The sequence below is a fragment of the Zea mays genome, chromosome 5 (genome assembly GCF_902167145.1).
Source record: "Zea mays cultivar B73 chromosome 5, Zm-B73-REFERENCE-NAM-5.0, whole genome shotgun sequence".
NCBI lineage: Eukaryota > Viridiplantae > Streptophyta > Magnoliopsida > Poales > Poaceae > Zea > Zea mays.
The window spans coordinates 71,233,792-71,255,182 of NC_050100.1; the positions used below are offsets into that span (position 1 = coordinate 71,233,792).

Sequence of the window (21,391 nt, forward strand, 5' to 3'; positions counted from 1 at the left end):
CTCCTCATCAAGATCTGCCCCACGCGAATGGCTTTGTCCATAGCCTTGTCGCGTTGAGCCTTCAGAACGACGCAGTTGTCCTCTGAGGCTTTGACAGCCAGTCGAGCAGTTTCTAGCTCCTGTGCGACGAGTTTTTTGAAGCATGAAGATCTTTAATGGTCAAATCCTTGGCTGATAACAGCTGTCCAAGCCGCTGGACTTCATCCTGAGATACTTGCAGCTCGTGACGATGATGGTCCAGGTCCGACATAGTGAAGCGGTGGCTCCTTTCCAAAATAGTCAAGGAGTTGCTAGCGTCATGATATAAACTATCCAGATTATCACGAGAGGCTACAAGTGCTCGTTTCTCCTCCTACGAACAAGAATCGACATTCAGCACCCAGTCAACAATAAGCATGGCAAAGTCAACCAAGGGAGTTTACCTCAAGGGCCATCCTTTCCGAGTCAAGCTGAGCATTGAGGGAAGAGTTCAAATAGCGTGCGCCATCTAAAGAAGCAGAAACTCGGGCCAAGTCGGCTTGCCCTTGAGAATACTTCTCCTCAAGGTCAGAGCACCGTTGGGTTAAGTCGACTTGACTTCGAAGATATTTCTCCTCAAGTTCAGAGCACCATCGGGCCATATCCGACAATGCAGCTGAAAGGGGATGCATGATTAAAAACAAGTTGATCAATAAAAACAAATAAGAAAGAAGTGAGGTCACTAACCAGCATTCGATGCCTTCAAGTTAGCAATCTGTTTCTGAAGCAGCAATGGGTTCCACTGCATTAGAGACAGAGCACCTTCTGGGACAGTGGCACCGCACGACCTCAGCTGGGCAGACATTCCATCAACCAAAGCCTGTGGTCGAAGACAAATAAGCATAAGAAAGATAATTTACCAATAAGAACAATAAAAGGCAAGTAATTGACTCACCTGAAGATTGGAGAGGAACGATGGTAGACCCAAGGCAGGGGGAGCTATGTCATGGCTTGACGGGGGAAGATCAGTAGGAACAATTTGAAGGGCATTGTCAGGAGTGATCTCAGCCCCACCAGCACATAACATACTTCTCGCATCTAGCTCGCCAACCTCTAAGGCGACTTGTTTGTTCAAAGCTGTGGAAGCATGCATCGCTGTCGCCCCATCGGATCGAGGTGGAGACGACCCAACATGGACGTCCATGGAGGTGTGGGAAGGAGAGCCCACCTGAACACCCTCGGGGGCTGGGTTGCAGCTTGCGCTACCCACCAAAGCCGGATCACTACCGGCAACACCCTCAGGGCTGGGTAACTACCAGCACCACCCTCGGGGGCTGGGTCTTCTGCAGTAGACACCTCTAAGGATGAGGGCTCCTCTGTCACCTCCATGGGAGTCGGGCGACTCGAACCAACGTCTTGGCATTGAAGAGTGCCCTCCAAAGTCGACGATGCATGAGACACTGCTCGAGATACCTCCAGTCCAACGTCTGGAACCTCTGAACAAACAGCCATCACATCATCGGCAGTTGGCTCTGACAGCATATCCTTAGGGACGACTTCCTCAAGGGCCTGATCAAAATCTTATATTGACAGTCCCTGAAGACTGACAAGAGCCAACAGAGCTGGAGAAGGAATATCACTCCCCCCTCACTACCTCTGTAATGCTGGCTGTTCTTACGGATTAGCGGGACTTCTTCCTCTTCTTCTTCTTCATCTTCATCAAATATACAGACAACAACTTGTGCACGATCACAACCCTTGGCATCAACCTCAGGAAGGACCTCTGCTAGCACCTCATCATGAACCAGAGCAGAAGGACCAGCACCCTGGTCCAAGCATGACAGTCGCTGAAGCCACCTTTTTTCTTCTTTTCCTCAACAGGTGCAGTTGTGAGGCTAACTCGGCATGGACGCTTTGGGAGAGCACCGTCAGGCTTCCGAATCTCCACCGCTTTACCAAGCTCTTGTCCATCCGTGATAGCCATCGGCTCGGCATGGGTCGAGTCAGATGATTCCCTAGCCAACATACTAAGCACAACATCTATCTCTGCATCGTCTGTACTAGCTGGCATCTCAAAATGAGTCTACCTCTCATCATCTGGAAGACTCCAAAGAGGGGCAATCAGAGCCTCAATGTCCTCGGGAGAGGGTCGCACTCTAAGACCCAGGCTACCATCACTAGTAGGAGGGTTGGACACAAATTCAGAAAATGACCTATGTGGCGTCAGATTCTAGGCAGAATAGGCAACAGGAGCACCAACATTTGACACTCTATCCCTTAGAATCATATCCAGTCGGCTCACCAGATCTTCAGTGGGATTCTCTTGTTTATGACTTGGGTAGAGTCATTGATGCCACTGTACAGATAAGCCGGGTACGCCCTGTCCTTCAAAGGTTGTATATTCTTGAAGACGAAATTAGCAACCACAGCTTCAGCAGTCAGGCCTCTGTCTTTCAACAAGCAGACCTTGGCAAGCAGTACTTTTGCCTCCATTATCTTTGAAGGGGCCGGAGATTCTACCTAGCTTGGATTACAGACATCTGGCTGCCTCCCCGACCGAGGGGGAAGGGACTTGCAATGGTTCTCCACAATGAACCACTCGAGGCGCCACCCCTTGATGTTATCCTTGAGGGGGATGTTGAGGTACTCTGTTTTCCTCCTGCAACGCAGCTCTAGACTTGCGCCGCCAACGAGATGGTGTTGTCCCCCAGCCATCCCGAGCCGACAATGATACAAATACTTCCAGAGGCCAAAATGAGGGAGAATCCCGAGATAGGCCTCACATAGATGAATAAAAATAGATTGCAAGATAGAATTAGGGTTCAGGTGGGTCAAGTTCAGATCATAGAAATCAAGGAGGTCGCGGAAGAAGGGAGAAATGGGAAGGGCAAGGCCATGGATAAGAAAAGGAACATAGACGACAGACTCATGGGTGTCCTCCATCGGAACAGTGACCCCGCGGCAAATCCGCCAAGAGCAGAGTTCTTTTGGAGGTAAAACCACAACATCGACAAGATGAAGAAGATCAGACTCTGAAATAACAGACATATGGTTACCCGTGAATGGCAACTGACTGTTGGGGTTGATGGGCGGAATGATAGCCACGGCGGAGCTCTGCCTCTTCTATTTCGGCGCCATCGCAATCTCGTAGGCGGAACGAACAGGAGCAGAATCTCAGGGAAACAGAGGAGTGGTTCAAAGCGGAAATGTGAAGTTAGGGCTCAGAAATTAAAAGCACACGTTGACACGAGTATAAATGGGGCTTTCCCGGGTCAGGCGGTATTTCTAAAAAGTGTCAAGTCATCACTCGGGAAAATGAAACTTCATACATAACTCAACGGTTACCTCTAAAACGCCGACAGTGTCAAGCGCCACTCGGCGGTTACCTCTAAAATGCCGATAGAGTCAGGCATGACTCGGTGGTTACCTCTAAAACGCCGGTGTCATCAACTATCGCTCGGCGGTTACCTCTAAAACGTCGGTGTCATCAGTTATCGCTCGACGATTATTTCTCAAAATGCCGGCAGCGTTAGGTGCAAAGACGAACTATCAAGCGATTATAAAGAAAGAGCAGCGGAAAAGCAAAAATTTGCTCGGAGCAACTAAAGTTTCTTCATTAAGTAGTGGAAATGGTTTTCACAAACTCAAAGACTGACCCATTATGAGTTAGCCCTTTTCCCCATTTTTTACTACATTACATTACTACATTACTCACACTACACTATACTACTAACTACTACTAATTTATTCCACTACTACTATTGCTACTACTAATTATCTATACTAATATTTAAGCTAGTGACGCTTTTCCACTGGCCTTGCTGCTGCTGCTGCCGCCCTTGCCGTCGTCGTCGCTCCTGCCGCCACCGCTGCCTCCACCGTCGCCCTTGCCGCCGTCGTTGCCGCCACCTTCACCACTGTCGTTGCCTTCGTCGTCGTCGTCGCCGCCGCTCCCTTCCTCGGACGAGCCAGAAGAGTTCTCCTCGTCCGAGGAGACCTCTAACTCATCCGAGCCCTCGAGCCCGACGCGCTCAACGGACCGGATATATGTCCACACCTCGATGGCTATCCCCTGGGAATCATCCAAGTCGTCAGACAACATCGAAGGGGAAGCATAGACCAGCGATCCCTCGGACTCGGAGGAAAATTCCTCCTCTGAGTACTCGGAATCACCTAAGTCCTCCGAGGAAGGACTTGGCTCACGCTTCCGCTTGTCACCGGTGCGACGCGGCGAACCCCGACCTTTTTTGTCCTTACCCATGGTCAAATGGAAGAGAAGAGGGAGTCGGAAAAGAAGCAATAGATGATCGGAGGATGTGTGAAGAGAACAACGGTGCAAGCAGGCCATTTATAGGGGCCGGAGGCAACTGTTCATCTCCTACCACACTCATCGAACAGTCGCAAGTATTCAATAAGCAATTCAAACCGCCTGAAAGCAAGTCAGGCAGTAGATGCCGCTTCGCGTAACACGACACTATTTGGACTAAGGTCAACTGCTCGGGCGATATGATTACGCCCCACGGTCACATCAATTTACTACTCCAGGACATTGTGCTAAACGCTCTGCGTACCAAGACGTCCCTTGGTCACACCCATTGGGGGGATGGCCAGGAATTTTCAATATATTTTCTGAACAAGTCACATCCATACAGTATACGCAATGAATGTATTGAGACAGAAGGAAGATATCAATAGAGATCAAAGGAAAGCCAAATATAGCTACTGAACTACAAGTCTAGTCAGCAGAAGCATTGAAGCACAAAGCGAAGTGAAGACCAGCCAAGAGCCATCTACCAGACGTCCAATCTGTCACCAATCAAATAAATTTCAAACCTAACAAGGCATGGGCAGACCGTGTTGTTTGAATTTGCAAAAGCACGAGATGAAGATAAAAAGCTGATTTCTAAAGCATGAAGATAAAATGTTGATCTCTAAAGCATAAGATAAAGATAAATTGTTGATCTCCAAGGCATAAGATGAAGATCTTTGAGTGGATTATTTTCAACAATCCACTCAAAGCTCGGGGGCTACACCCATTGGGTGCACCTCCGGTGCGCCCAATAAATCCTTAACTCCAAAAGACAGAATGTTGATCTCTAAAGCATAGGTTGACGACAGAGCGCCGATTTCTGAGGCATGAGATGAAGATCGTTGAATATACCAAAGGAAGGCAACAGAAGATTGTCTTTTTTACCGAGTCACTCAGAGTTCAGAAGCAAAGTTCAACAGGTGCACCTTCGGAGCGACCATCACCAAAATGAAAATCGTTTACCGTAAGCTGGACCTAGAATCTTTGGGCTGATTATTTCAAAATCAACTCAAAGATTGGGGGCTTGTGGGGGACGGATATCCCCCGGGTCCACTAGAAGGCAATAAGGCCTCGCGAAAGGCTTTAGGCCTGTTGACTCGCAAGGCCATCCCTTTGTGGGCCAGGAGAGAACTGCTGGCAGAATGGGCCGACACAGGGAATGAGCAGACTCGAGCCCAGGCGGCTCTTTGGATTTAAACATTATCCACAACTTTGATCCGATTCTCCCGTGCGACACCCCTGGACGTTGGAACTAAATGAGGATAAGTCGGCAAGATTGTAGAAAGATAAGATCAGTCGGTTCACTATTACTTAGGTATACATTGTTATCATACACACATGTAGTACCCCCACGGTCGAATATATAAGGCCTAGAGGGTACCCCATCATTTCCAAGTCATCCATCGACCATCCACTTAGCTCACTAGCCTTCTCTATACTGGAGATTCCCCTTGTAACCCACCACATAAAGATCCACACCAGGAAGTAGGGCATTACACATCTCAAAAAGCGGCCTGAACCTGTAACCATTGAGTTACAGTCAACAACACCATCCTACCCAAAAGTACCTCGAGGGGTAACCCCGGGTGCGCGGTCGGGCTCCAAACACCGACAGCTTGTGGGGGACGGATATCCCTCGGGTCCACTAGAAGGCAAGAAGGCATCGCGAAAGGCTTTAGGCATGTTGACTCGCAAGGCCATCCCTTCGTGGGCCAGGGGAGAAATGCTGGCAGAATAGGCCGACGCAGGGAATGAGCAGACTCGAGCCCAGGTGGCTCTTTGGATTTAAATGTTATCCACAACTTTGATCTGATTCTCCCGCGCGACACCCCTGGACGTCGAAACTAAATGTGGATAAGTCGGCAAGATTGTAGGAAGATAAGATCAGTCGGTTCACTATTACTTAGGTATACATCATTATCATACACACATGTAGTACCCCACGGTCGGATATATAAGGCCTAGGGGTACCCCATTATTTCCAAGTCATCCATCGACCATCCACTTAGCTCACTAGCCTTCTCTATACTGGAGATTCCCCTTGTAACCCACCACATAAAGATCCACACCAAGAAGTAGGGCATTATGCATCTCAAAGCGGCCCGAACCTGTAGAAAATCGTCTACGTCTCTCATGCATCTCGCACGAACCATTGAGTTCCAGTCAACAACACCGTCCTACCTAAGAGCACCTCGAGGGGTAACCCCGGGTGCGTGGTCGGGCTCCAAACACCGACAGCTGGCGCGCCGGGTAGGGGGTGTGTTGTTGATCCAAGCTAGCTTAATGGCTATCACCTTCCAATGCCAGATTGCTTTCCGCCCTGGATCCGTATTTTGCTTCGGGATCATCTCGTCCATAGCAGATGAGAAGGGAGTTCTGCACCGCATAGCAGATCCACCGGAGAAGAAGCCTTCCCCAGAAATTTCCGTCAAGTTGTCCTTCCGACGCCTTCGCCCTCAAAGAAGGACGGAAAGAAATTCATCACCACAGTCGTCATGATGTTCTTGTGTGGATGGTGGATGCCAACTTGCTTTCCTGCTTGACATGCGCTACAAATCCTGTCTCTCTTAAAATGAACATTTGTTAGTCCCAAAATGTGCTCTCCCTTTAGAAGCTTGTGAAGATTCTTCATCCCAACATGAGCTAGTCGGCGATGCCAGAGCCAACCCATATTAGTCTTAGCAATTAAGCAAGTATCGAGTTTAGCTCTATTAAAATCAACTAAGTATAGCTGACCCTCTAATACTCCCTTAAATGCTACTGAATCATCACTTCTTCTAAAGACAATAACACCTATATCCGTAAAAAGACAGTTGTAGTCCATTTTACATAATTGAGAAACTGAAAGCAAGTTATAGTCTAAAGAATCTACAAGAAAAAATATTGGAAATGGAATTGTCAGGTGATATAGCAATTTTACCAAGTCCTTTGACCAAAGCTTGATTTCCATCCCCGAATGTGATAGCTCTTTGGGGATCTTCGTTTTTCTCGTAGGAGAACATCCTTTTCTCCCCTGTCATGTGGTTTGTGCATCCGCTATCGATTATCCAACTTGAGCCCCCAGATGCATAAACCTGCAAAACAATTTAGGCCTTGTTTTTAGGTGCCCAAATAGTCTTAGGTCCTTTGATGTTAGAAACAAGCACCTTGGATACCCAAACACAAGTCTTGGAGCCCTTGTGTTTGCCCCCAACATATTTGACAACTACTTTGCCTGATTTGTTAGTAAGCACATAATAAGCATCAAAGGTCTTAAATAAAATATTAGGTTCATTTGATGCAGTAGGAGTTTTCTTTTTAGGCAATTTAACATGGGTTGATTGCCTAGAGCTAGAAGCCTCATTCTTATACATAAAAGCATGATGGGAAATAGAATGAGATTTCTTAGCATGAATTATCCTAATCTTGTGTTCGGGATAATTAGCAGGATATAAAATATAGCCTTCATTATCCTAAACCATGGGAGCCTTGCCCTTAACAAATTAGACAATCTTTTAGGGGCATTAAGCTTGACATTGCTTCCCTGTTGGAAACCAATGCCATCCTTAATGCCAGAGCGTCTCCCATTATAGAGCATGCTTCTGGCAAATTTAAATTTTTCATTTTCAATTTCATGCTCATTTATTTTAGCAGTTAATTGAGTTATATGATCATTTTGTTGTTTAATTAAAGCAAGGTGATCATGAATAGCATCAATATTAACATCTCTACATCTAGTACAATTAGTAACATGATCAACACTAGATGTAGAAGGTTTGCAAACACTTAATTTATCTATCTTAGATTTTAGCATGGCATTTTCATCTCTAAGACAGGAAATAGAATCATTGCAAACTTTCAAATCTTTAGCCTTGGAAATTAAACTAGCATTTTCATTTTTAAGGCTAGAAATTAATTCATTCAATTCATCAATCTTAGTAATTAAACTAGCATTTTTATTTCTAAGATTGGTAATTGAATCATTACAAGCATTTAATTTCTCAACCTTAGCATTTAAACTAGCATTCTCAGTTCTAAGGTTAGAAATAGTGTCATGGCAAATGCTAAGCTCCTTAGTCAAGTTTTCATTTTTCTCTACTTGTTGAGCATAAGCATTTTTCACTTTAACATGCTTTTTATTTTCCTTAATAAGGAATTCCTCTTGGCTGTCCAAGAGTTCATCCTTCTCATGAATAGCCCCTATCAATTCATTTAGTTTTCCTTTTGTTGCATGTTTAGGTTGGCAAAAAGAGTAAGTAAATCATCTTCATCATCACTAGAACTACCCTCATCACTAGATGTAGTATATTTGGGGGTGGTTCTAGATTGTACCTTCTTCTTTTTGCTGTCCTTTGCCATGAAGCACTTGTGGCTGACGTTGGGGAAGAGGAGGCCCTTGTTGACGGCGATGTTGGCGGCATCCTCGTCGGATGAGGAGTCAGTGGAGCTCTCGTCGGAGTCCCATTCCTGACACGCGTGGGCATTGCCGCCCTTTTTCTTGTAGTATCTCTTCTTCTCTTTCTTCTTTCCCCTCTGGTCATCGCCCCTGTCACTATCACTAGACATAGGACATTTAGCGATAAAATGACCGAGCTTACCACACTTGTAGCACACCCTCTTGGAGCGGGGTTTGTAATCCTTCCCCTCCTTTGCTTGAGGATTTGGCAGAAGCTCTTGATGATGAGCGCCATTTCCTCGTTGTCGAGTTTGGAGGCGTCGATGGGGAGCCTACTTGATGTATACTCCTCTTTCTTCTCTTCCATCGCTTTGAATGCGATGGGTTGCACCTCGGGTGTGGAGGTGCCGCCTTGCTCCAAGTCGACAATTTGTTTGGAGCCTATGATCATTAGTTCAAAGCTCACAAACTTTCCTATCACTTCCTTGGGAGACATTAATTTGTATCTAAGATCCCCACGAATTAATTGTACTTGAGTACGATTACGAAATACGAGGGATCTAAGAATAACCTTGACCATCTCATGGTCATCCCATTTTGTGCTCCCGAGGTTGCGCACTTGGTTGACCAAGGTCTTGAGCCGGTTGTACATCGCTTGTAGCTCCTCTCCTTGGTTGAGGATGAATCGACCGATCTCCCCCTCGATCGTCTCCTGCTTGGTGATCTTGGTCACCTCATCTCCTTCGTGTGCGGTCTTTAGGACGTCCCAAATCTCCTTGGCGCTCTTTAACCCTTGCACCTTATTATACTCCTCTTGACATAGAGAGGCGAGGAGTATAGTAGTGGCTTGGGAGTTAAAGTGATGGATTTGGGCGACCTCGTCCGAGTCGTAGCCCTCGTCTCCTACGGTAGGTACCTGTGCTCCAAACTCAACAATGTGCCTCATTTTATCACTCCACATACAATAGTCTTCACCATCAAAATATGGTGGTTTGACTAATGGAACGGAAAGTAAAGGAGCACGTTTAGAAATGCGGGGATAGCATAGGGGGATCTTACTAAACTTCTTGCGCTCATGGCGCCTAGAAGTGACGGACGCGGCATCGGAGCCGGATGTGGAGGGCGACGAAGAATCGGTCTCGTAGTAGACCACTTTCTTCATCTTCTTCTTCTTGTCGTCACTCCGATGCGACTTAACGTGGGGAGGTGATTCCTCCCTTCCTTTGGCGCCGGACTCCCTTGATGGAGCCTTCCCGTGGCTTGTGGCCTTCTCGCCGGTTTCCATCTCCCTCTTGGCGGATCCTCCCGACATCACTTCGAGTGGTTAGACTCTAAATGAAGTACCGGGCTTTGATACCAATTGAAAGTCACCTAGAGGGGGGTGGATAGGCAGAAACTGAAATTTACAACTTTAAACACACTACAAGCCGGGGTTAGCGTTAGAACAAATGTTAAGTCCGGGAGAGAGGGGAAAACAAATCAACCAAGAAATAAAGCGGATGGACATGATGATTTGTTTTATCGAGGTTTGGTTCTAAACAACCTAGTCCCTGTTGAGGTGGTCACAAAGACCGGGTCTTTTTCAACCCTTTCACTCTCTCAAACGGTCACTTAGACCGAGTGAGGTTTCTTCCTTAATCTCACGGGTCACTTAGACCCCACAAGGACCACCACACAATTGGTGTCTCTTGCCTCCCTTACAAAGCTTGAGAGTAAGAAGTGAGAAAGAAAAGAAAGCCAGCCAAGCAAACAAGAGCAACAAAGAAACACAAATGATCCTCTCACAAGTCCTAATGCGCTAGAGTAGAATTGGGGACTTTGAGCGGATCGATCACTTGAATTGTGTCTTTGGAGTGGAGTCTATTGCTCTTGTATTGAATGTAATGTGTTGAATGCTTGGATGGTTGGAGTGGAGGTGGTTGGGGGGTATTTATAGCCCTCAACCACCAAACAACCGTTGGGGAGGGGCTGCTGTCGATGGGCACACCGGACAATCCGGTGCGCCAGCCACGTCAACCAACCGTTAGGGTTCAGTCGCAGTCGATCGTTGGAGCTTTTGTCTTCTAGTGGCACCGGACAGTTCGGTGCTGCACCGGACAAGCACTATTCACTGTCCAGTGCGCCTTTGACGGCTGCTCTGACTTCTGTGCGCACTGTGCGTGCACTTTAGCGTTTGCAGGTGTCCGTTGCGATCGACCGTTGCGCTGGTAGCCATTGCTCCGCTGGTGCACCGGACAGTCCGGTGAATTATAGCGGAGCGGCGCTAGAAAAACTCGAGACTGCCGAGTTTGATCATGTACGGTCCTGGTGCACCGGACAGTCCGGTGCGCCAAACCAAGGCACCCTTGGTTCCTTTGCTCCTTTGATTTTGAACCCTAACTTTGTTCTATTATTGGTTTGTGTTGAACCTTTATGCATCTGTAGAATATATAATCTAGAGCAAACTAGTTAGTCCAATATTTGTGTTGGGCATTCAACCACCAAAATTATTTATAGGAAAAGGTTAAATCCTATTTTCCTTTCAAAGACTCTATATGCCCTTGTGTTTGAGTCATAACCAAGTAAAAAGCCTTCTACTGCTTTAGGAGCAAATTTAGAATTTCTACCTCTCTTGATAAGAATAAAGCATTTGCTCCCAAAAACTCTAAGATAAGAAACATTTTGCTTTTTACCGGTGAGGAGTTCATACGATGTTTTCTTGAGGATTCGGTGAAGGTAGAGTCGATTGATGGAGTATCAAGCGGTGTTAATCGCCTCCGCCCAAAACTGATATGGTGTCTTGTACTCATCAAGCATGGTCCTTACCATGTCTAATAGAGTTCTATTCTTCCTCTCCACTATACCATTTTGGTGAAGTTTGTAGGGAGAAGAGAACTCATGCTTGATGCCCTCTTCCTCAAGAAATCCTTCAACTTGTGAATTCTTGAACTCCGTTCCATTGTCGCTTCTAATCTTCTTAATTCTCAATCCGAACTCATTTTGAGCTCGTCTTAAGAATATCTTTAAGGTCTCTTAGGTTTGAGATTTTTCCTGCAAAAAGAATACCCAAGTGAAGCAAGAATAATCATCCACAATACCAAGACAATACTTACTCACACCGATGCTTATGTAAGCGATCGGGCCAAATAGATCCATGTGGAGTAGTTCAAGCGGCCTGTCGGTCATATTGATGTTCTTGTGTGGATGATGAGCTCCAACTTGCTTCCCTGCTTGACATGCACTACAAATCTTGTCTTTCTCAAAATGAACATTTGTTAGTCCTAAAATACGTTCTCCCTTTAGAAGCTTGTGAAGATTCTTCATCCTAACATGGGCAAGTCGGCGATGCCAGAGCCATCCATATTAGTCTTAGAAATTAAGCAAGTGTCTAGTTCAACATTGTTATCATTAAATCAACTAACTATAGCTGACCATCTAACACTCCCTTAAAAGCTATTGAATCATCACTTCTTCTAAAAACAGTAACACCAACATCGGTAAAGAGACAGTTGTAGCCCATTTTACATAATTGAGAAACTGAAAGCAAGTTGTAATCTAAAGAATCTACAAGAAAAACATTGGAAATGGAATGGTCAGGAGATATAGCAATTTTCCCAAACCTTTGACCAAGCCTTGATTTCCATCCCCGAATGTAATCGCTCTTTGGGGATCATCATTTTTCTCATATGAGGAGAACATCACTTTCTCCTCTATCATGTGGTTTGTGCACCCGCTATTGAAAGGGAAATGTGCCCTTGGGCCATTTCTATAAATGTTTTGGTGATTAGCTGTCCAACACATATTGTTTTAGTTCATACGTGCTAAGTGGTTGAGAAGTGCAAATCAAGAATCAAGGTATGTTTCTAGTCCTAGTGAATTGTTTTTGGATACTAACATATCTCTCTAAGTGTTAGGGAAACAGCCAAGAAAAGTGGAAATGAATTAGAGAAGTTTTGGCTGAGTTCAGCCAAACCAGCACCAGGCTGTGGTGCACTGGACTGTCCGGTGGTGCACCAGACAGTGTCCGGTGGTGCAACGACTATAGTGCATTTAATGCATCGTCAGATGTCAGATAAAGCAGTCGCAGACGGTCCGGCTGTGCACCCCGGACGGTCAGCGAGGACACTAAAAATGCATTTTACCGAACCCATCACCTTCGGGGTTTTCTGGTTTTTCAACAACCGGACGGTCCGCGCTTGGTCTAGGACAATGCTTGCTTCTCCATCGAACGACCCATAGTGTTAACTTGTGTTTTTTCAGTGTTCCTGTCCGAGGCTCACCCTGATGTCGCGGACGGTCTGCCACAAGAGCCCGGACGGTCCGCGCATAGGTGTTTTTCCAAAAAGCTTCTCTTGTTCGGAATAATCTACAGTATTCCGGACAGTCGACTTAGAATAGTTGTAGATGAACTTATGCACCTGAGAAATGATCAACTAGGCAAACTAGTTAGTCCATAAGGTTTGTGATGGTTGTCAAACACCAAAATCGATTATAGAAAATGTTTAAGTCCATTTCCCTTTCAGAGTGTACCTATTCACATGCGGGCGTTTCTAATTTGCAATGGCATTGGTAAGGCATTCGCCCAGGCATCCCAGGTATGATAGTGCTTTCTCCTTCGCTGGTGATGGGAGGAGGAAGGACCTAGGGGTTCCCATGGGTTGGCTTGGTCTTTCCCATTCTCCTAGGGAGATTGGATTGGGGGTGTTGGCCTATCCTCATGGCTGCATAATTCCCTTTATTCTATTTTGTCTAAGGGGTCTAATAAGGGTTCATTCCCGGAATCAGATGTAGGGATGGTTTTGGGTGAGATTATCAATCAGCGGGTAAGTTCACGTGTGTCGGAATCCATGGAGGAAGATCCTCAAAGCAAAATCTCTGGATATTCATGATATTTTTATCATTATATATTACATCAAAACATCATCATATATAAGTTTAACGGTTCCCCGCGTGGAACGGGGATGGGGAATGTTTCCCCATCCCATCCTCGTTTACCCCTCGAGGGATGATTTTCCCTGTTTACATCCCCACAAAGGGAGAACCTTCCACATCCCCATCCCCTAATGGAGGAATTCCCCATGGGGAATCAGGGATTGGGGCCCCATTGCCATCTCTAGGTCTGAGTTACCAAGTGATGCTACTACTTGGGAAGATTTTGATGTGTTGAAGACTCGATTTCCAGAGGCTTTTGATTGGGGACAATCAATTCATGGCGGCGGGGAAGATGTCATGGCCGGTCCGGTGACATGAGGCGACATTGGTGGTGAAGAAGAAAAGAGGGAAGGTTCGTGTGTTTGAATTTTGAATTTCAATAATTTGTTAGGTGTCGGGCCACACGGGCCGAGTGTTGTGTGAGGCCGAGTGGCCCATGTAATCGACTACTTAAACATTTCTGTGAGAAGAGCAGAGCACGAAAAGAAGAAGATAAATAGTATTCCACCAATAGTGGCATACCTTGCGTCTTGTGTTACCTTCCGACGATCACCAGTGACTCTCACGTCGACGGCGACGCGACGTTGGCCACGACCATCACAAAGGAAGTTCAGCCTCGTCCCTACAAAATCCGGCGCGACGACGGCATCATATCTGGCGGGGAGCCCCAAAAATGGCCATGCATCGGCCTCCCCACATTTGGCAGCGAGGGACGCTCGAACAAAGCAAGCGAGGGTGGGTAGCGGATTGCGGTGAAATGGCGAGGGAAACCGAGAAAACGGGTAATAGGAGGAAGCAATTTTGAAACTGATGACAGAACAGAATAGGAGAGGGTGGCTTTGCGACTCGCTGGAAAAAAAATGGCGGCCTAAGGGAGATGGCACCTCTGTGCCGCAGTATAAGCGATAAGAGAGAAGTAGAGGGGGTGAGGGAGAGAGAGAGATTGAATGCTACCTTCACAGAGGACCAAAGTAGGAAACACTCATAGAAAGTGATGATGACGTCGAGGCCGCCTGCCTCCGTCGACCGTCTAGACTCTGGAAAACATTGCCTTCTAATCTCCTGACACTTCCCCCAGGCTAGAGCACTTTCCAGAGACGCGACCAACTCGACTAAAAGAGGCAAGTCTGGACAGGGTGAAGGAAACAATGTTGTAGTTTGACGGCTGAGATTGTTACTTGCACCATCTGACAACTCTAGAAATTTGAACTACTTGGCCACCTTGCTTGGTCAACAACAGAGCCTACTTTAATATTCAATAATCTGTTAGGTGTTGGGTCGTGTGGGCGGGGTGTTATGTGAGGCCGAGTAGCCCATGTAATCGACTACTTAAACATTTATGTGAGAAGAGCAGAGCACGAAAGGAAGAAGATAAACAGTATTCCACCAACAGTGGCATACCTTGTGTCTTCTGTTACCTTCCGACGATCACCAATGGTTCTCACGTTGGAGGCAACGCGACGTCAGCCATGGGCATCACAAAGGAAGTTCAGCCTCGTCCCTACAAAATACGGCACGACGGTGACATCATATCTAGCGGGGAGCCCCAAAAATGCCCATGCACCAGCCTCCCCACATTTGGCTACGAGGGATGCTCGGACAAAGCAAGCGAGGGCGGGTCACGGATTGTGGTGAAATGGCGAAGGGAAACCGAGAAAACAGGCGATAGGAGGAAGCAGTTTAAAAACCGATGGCCGGACAGAATAGGAGAGGGCGGCTTTGCGGCTCGCTAGGAAAAAAATGGCGGCCTAAGGGAGATGGCGCCTTTGTGCCATAGGAGAAGCGATAAGAGAGAAGGAGAGGGGGTGAGGGAGAGAGATTGAATGCTACCTTCACAGAGGACCAAAGTAGGAAGCGCTCATAGAAAGCGACGACGTCGCCGAGGTTGCCTGCCTCCATCGACCATCGGGACTCTGGAAGACGTTGCCTTCTAATCTCTTGACACTTCCCCAGGCTGGAGCACTTTCTAGGGATGCGACCAACTCGACTAAAAAAGGCAAGTTTGGACAGGGTGACAGAAACAATGTTGCAGTTTGACGGCTGAGATTGTTACTGAAAGTAGCCTAGAGGGGGGGTGAATAGGCTACACCTGAAATTTTCCACTAAAAACTTCGAGATAGTGTCAAATTCAAGTTGCACTGGTGCAAACCGGTTCAGTTGATTTTGTTTACAACTGAACAAGTTTGAACCTGCTCAACTTAGATTAGATAAACAGTTAAACAAATGTGACGAAGTAGTGAGAGATTTTGCTAAAGACTTGCCCTAGAGAAAATCCACTCTAATAGATGACAAATCGATATGAATTGTTTTCACACGATTTGCACACAATATAATTGAATATGAACTAACCAACAAATTAAAGCACTTATCAAGAACACACAAGAACACACGATTTAACCCGAGGTTCTGCAACCACTACAAAGGTGTCCTACTCCTCGTTGAGGAGCCCACAAAGGGCCGGGTCTTTTCCAACCCTAATCCTCCACAAGCCGACCACTAAGGTCAAAGCAATCTCTTCTCAAATTTGCTCAAAGAGCGGGTGATACAAACTTCTCGGGGTCGTCCACAAATTTGGAGACTCCCAAGCAACCTCTATCCGTCAAGGAACGCAAGGTTCCAAGAGTAACAAATCCGCACAAGGTTAAGTTTGCAATGAGCTCAAGAATGAAGAGAATAGGAGAATCAAGATGAAATCAACAGTGTGTTAGATCGACTTCACCTCACACCAAGGATCCTTCAAACGATTGAAGGAGATGCGATTTCGGGTGTGAGAGATGAATTGAATGCCCTTGTTTGGAGGTTGGTCAGCCAAGAAATCGTGGAGAGAGCAAAAGTGAATGAAGTGAGAGAGAGAGAGAGAGTGTGTGGGGGTATTTAAAGGATCCCCCAAAAGCTGCCAGCCATTGGGAGAAGTGGACCAAAAACCGGTTGAACCGGTTCTTAAACTGGTTGAACCGGTTCCCACCAGGGAGTTCTCGGTTCACTGAGGTACTCAGCTGGAGACTCGACCGACCTTGAATTCGGTTGAGCCGGACTCAATTCCGGTTGAACCGGTTTTCAAAAAACTCTGCACATGACTTTTTCTGACAAAACTGACTGACAGACTGGCAGGTCAGAAGGTGACAGAAGGAACAGTCCAGAAACCGGTTGAACCGGTTTTTTGAAACTGAAGAACAAGTTTTGAGAAAACTGAGGTGAACCAAGGTGAAACTTTAATGGAGAGTGAAAGTGGTTTTTCCAAGGGCATTCATGATCTAGAAAAATATTCTCTTAGAGGATTTGAAAGAGTTTGAACTGAGCTCATTGCATTACTTACTTAACTTATTGCGGATCCCTCTTAATTGAACGACGATTTCTATAACTCAAGAATTATAAAATGCAAACTGTCCTTGTTCCCAAGCACTTGGAGCACGCTATATGATGTAGAATTTTAATCCACTGTGCTTTTACATTGGCATACTCATAAGATCTGTGCTTCTCCTATCTGTAAAATAACTGTGTACATGCTAAGAGCAAACTTGTAAGAATCTCTGTTTGTTTTGTCATTTAATCACCAAAACCCTCAATTAGGGTTGATTGCACTTACAATCTCCCCTTTTTGGTGATTGATGCCAAAACAAACTAGAGTAGAGATAAGAATAAAAGTACTTGCAATATATAAATACTTGTGTATGTGTGGCTCCCCCTAAATATGTGCATGAGTTTTGTGATCTTCATATTGACTTGATATGTCAATTTTGCAACATATTTGGAGAGAGTGAATAGCCAACACAATACACAAACACTGAGGGATGCAACAGAATAAAATAAGATGTGATGATATAAAAATAGCATTACTCTAACAAATCCATCATTGTATAGCATAAGATATGAGATAGTACTGGCTATTACAATAAAGGGCATCACATCATTAAATGTTTATGGCTCTAGGCCATCATCACATGCATCACAACAAGCATAGGCGAATAAAGTTATTACAGACCCAGTGTTCATTACAAAAATAAAAAGCCCCTGAGGGCTACCAAGCCAAGCTGTCAATCCTTCTCCCCCTTTTTGGCAACTAGCACCAAAAATGAAGAGAAACATCAACCACAAATCACCACGGAGGAGTTGGATCAAAGAACTGAGACGCCAAGTTAGCTGCAAAGTTTTCTTCCCTAGGCTGAGCTGGGGGGGATAGCTGCCCGATGGATCCTGGGGAGGTGGATATGAAGAAGATTGACCTGGATCCCCTTGGTGGGGAGGCGGGGCATACTGCTCACGATCATCAAAATATTCTTCCTCTTCTTCTTCTTCTTCATCTTCAGCTGTCATGAAGGGCACCCCATAGGCCTGCTGGTGCCATTCATTGATTTCTAGCGGAGGAGGATGAAGGGGCACATCAGGCGAGCGGGGAGCAAATGGCATACCCATGGACGAGGCTTGGCGATGGAGGTTGTCGTCAGTCTCCCGCTGACGCCTTACCAACTCATGAACATCGGAAGATATGTTCCTGCACATAGAAAAGAAAGCTGCAATACCATGAGCCAGTCGAGCTCCCATCCCGCGTCCATGACCTCGACCACGAGTCCACGACCACGACCACGTGGTGCGGGAGATCCACGACCAGGAGAGGGACGCGAGGTACCAGCAGCAGCTTGTCCACGAGAGCTAGAAGGAGCTTTCCTCAGTCGCCCTGCTGGATTGTTTGGATCAATCCAGAAGGCGGTGTAAGAGAGATGTCTTGTTCCTTTTTCAAAACGAAACTGAGTCACCACTTCAATCATCTTCATGATAAAGGGGGCGTGAAGACATCCCTTGAGAGGGAAGCAGACAGCCTGGATGATTTTTTGCCAAATCATATCAAATACATTGAGGCTTTCAGAACTGTTTGGCTTCATGAATGAGAGCAATACTTTGCTCTCTCCCAAGATATTCATCTGATTACCCCCTTTAGGGATGAGAGTCATTCTGCAAAGAGAATTGATGTATCTGTAGTACTTATGCAGATTGGTAGGCTCCCAATATTTATCAGACTCAAATATGAAGATCCTTGGCTTCATCCTTGGTGGGAGGACGAAAGTCATGAATCTTGATTTTGTCTCCTGAAATATCTCCATCAGTAAATCCCAGGATGTGAGCAAACCTCCTATAGCTCACCTTATACCAGCTGCCTTCAATAAAGAAATTGAGATAAGGAAAGTTATAGGGACTTCCCTCATCAGCAAGCTTAATCCAGAGAGTAGAATAAAATTGTGCAATGACTTCATCATTCCAATCATATTGGAATGTCATTATGGTCTTCATTCTTTTTCTCTCACAGGCCCTCAATGCATGTGTCATCTCGGGATCACCAATGGCTTCGCATCCATCCCAGTTAATATAACGCTGATGGAGGATTGGCTGGTGTTTCTTGGGAAGAATCACAGAATTATAGAAATCAACATGTTGGAGGGTCCAGAAATGATTACCATCGATCCTGACATCACGAACACGTAATGTAGGATTTTGGAAGCGTATATCCTGGAGAAGGGCAGACCCTCCGCTGGCAGTGAAATCAATAACTTGCTCATTGGCAGAGCGACGGGCCTGTGCTCTGTGAAGCACTAACCATTGGATAATTGGTGCATTGGCAGAAGGGAGATCAATTTCATCATCTTTTCCTCCCTCATCATCGCTGGTTGCCTCCCAGGCTTGTGGATTGGCCGCGGGTCGAGATCGACCGGAGGGATTCCGTGTCGTTCGACCGCGAGCCCCATGAGACCCTGAGGTCTCACCACCTGGCAGCACATTGCCAGATCCACGCCCGCGCTTGGATCTGGACTGTGGAGGAGTTTCTTCACGAATCTCTAGAGCGTCGTCATCTGAGTCGGACTCAACTACAGACGGATTTCTATGACGCACCATCCTTAAGATTAAACAAAGAAGAACATATGGTGAGAGAGGTAATCGATGTTCAAGGATTTTAACGAACACGTTTGAGGAAAGACACGTATGATATTGAGCATGCACTTCAACCGTTCATGTGAGCGGTTTAACTACAACTAGTTTGGTGCCCGTGCGTTGCAACGGTATACAAAATATTCAACAAAATGTCAGTTGAAATATAAAGGTTAAGTTATTCAACAGAATAAAAATCCTAATAAGCAAAGAGGGGAGGATATCTTGTCACTAACCTGAATTCTACCAAAAAAACACTGAACAGAAGGGAGGATATCTTGTCACTAACCTCAGGAATGATAAATTTATTGGTAAGGAGGCAGATAGCGGGAAGCACGCAATAGGCAATAAGCGGGATGGATGTGATTGGATAAACAATGGTGTTGATGTAAGCCAGCCTCTCCAAAAGCTTCAATCGTCCATTGTAACCATACCAGATAGGACAATGTCTACTAAGCAGAATTTCCACTGACCCAAGAGCCCAACGGAGCACCTGATTAAGACGATCGGAAAGATTGATTGGTGCAGAACCCTTGAAACAAGGTCGTGGTGGCATGCAGTAGATTGATTGCCAGCCCCTTGCTGCATTTTAAACCCAGTCAGAGTATCCTCTGTTACTGAACCATAGATCCAGCCAATCTGAAACAACATAAAAAGGGACAATCATAATCTGAGCCCTCGAATGGGAAAGATACCCCATGCCACGATGGTAAGTTAAATAACTCTATGATATGAATCAAAGAGAGGACAATATGCTTGCCACACTAACCTCTTTTCCCCATTCAGTTTTGTCCTCATATCCACAACCGATGACATGGATAGCTTCCTTTAGTAGAGAAGCTGGGTTTGTTGAAGGTGGTATGCCACCTTGTGTCATAAAGGTGGATGCAATGAAAATAGGAGACTGACCAAAGCGTTTCTCCAATTTCCTCTGGGACATAAGCACTGACCTTTCATCCTCATAACCTAATGGGATTCCACATGTAAGATAAGCAGGAGCCAGCCAACTTGAGAAGCAAAGAATCGTTTTCCTATTTACGTCCAGAAATCAAACTAAGACAATTACGTTTGAAAATGCAATAGAAGCAGCGATGTTCTCAGATCTCTAAGGATAAAAGTAAGATAAAAAATGCATAACAGCAAGAACACACCTTCAATACCCTCTTCGATGTCTTCCATATTGAAGATGGGAGCTGAAGATTCTGTTCTCTTCATAATACGGCTTTGACTATCCATATAACTCTTGTTCTTTTTCTTCCTTCTACCACAGCAGCTCTTAATAACAATGTTTGGCTCCAGATCAGCTTCAGTCAAAATAGGATCGTATCCGTACAAAGCTTGCCTATTGAAACAGCATCCTGTTCCCACGTAAACTGGACCCTGAATGCCATCCAGACCTTTCATGTTGATCTGCAAAACAAATAACCTGTGAGCCATGAATGTTTTGTTGTGATGATTACAAAAGAAACCATCCGTCCACAATACTTACATCAAAGAAAACTATGTTCCGATTAGCATATCGATCGTGCAAGTCAATGCCATCAAATCTCCGTGGAAATTGTACATAACAAGTTTTCCTTCCTAGAGCCGGATCCATCATGAAGCACATTGCTTCTCTAAGAGCTTTGCTGCTATTGAAGTAACAGATCGAGAAGCATCAATACAACTCTGAATTCCGCGAAAAAGCATGAGGATTTTCGCGTCCGCAGGCGGTGGCATGGTAGTCGCGGATTACCATACCTCTGGAGTCGTAGCGAGGCGAGAGGCGGTGGCCTTGGGTGTTGGCGCCTTGCGGTCGGGGTGCGCACTTGGCCACTTGAGAGCCCCAGGATGGTGAATGGTTGTTAATCAGTTCACGCAATCGCAGAAGATGAGCGGACTTAACAGCAGTCTGCATTTGGCAAACGGTTGACGATTGT

The 21,391-nt window shown here is 45.8% G+C and overlaps 1 protein-coding gene across 1 annotated transcript; it reads right to left on the minus strand.

Annotated features, from left to right (window-relative positions):
* Positions 1-19,761: 19,761 nt before the first annotated feature.
* Positions 19,762-21,110, minus strand: LOC103628263 (probable cellulose synthase A catalytic subunit 1 [UDP-forming]). The gene is made up of 4 exons (XM_020537677.2): positions 20,962-21,110; positions 20,624-20,882; positions 20,242-20,438; positions 19,762-20,111 (listed from the first exon to the last, which is right to left on the minus strand). The coding sequence occupies exons 1-4, from the start codon at positions 21,079-21,081 to the stop codon at positions 19,884-19,886; spliced, it is 804 nt and encodes a 267-aa protein (XP_020393266.1). The 5' UTR covers positions 21,082-21,110; the 3' UTR covers positions 19,762-19,883.
* Positions 21,111-21,391: the final 281 nt, after the last annotated feature.

Coding starts and splice junctions, on each gene's coding strand:
- LOC103628263 (XM_020537677.2), bottom strand. CDS start 21,081: ATGTGCTTCATGATGGATCCGGCTCTAGGAAGGAAAACTTGTTATGTA. Junction 20,883..20,961: donor GGAACATAGTTTTCTTTGAT/GTAAGTATTGTG, acceptor TTTGTTTTGCAG/ATCAACATGAAAGGTCTGGA. Junction 20,112..20,241: donor AAACTGAATGGGGAAAAGAG/GTTAGTGTGGCA, acceptor ATGTTGTTTCAG/ATTGGCTGGATCTATGGTTC.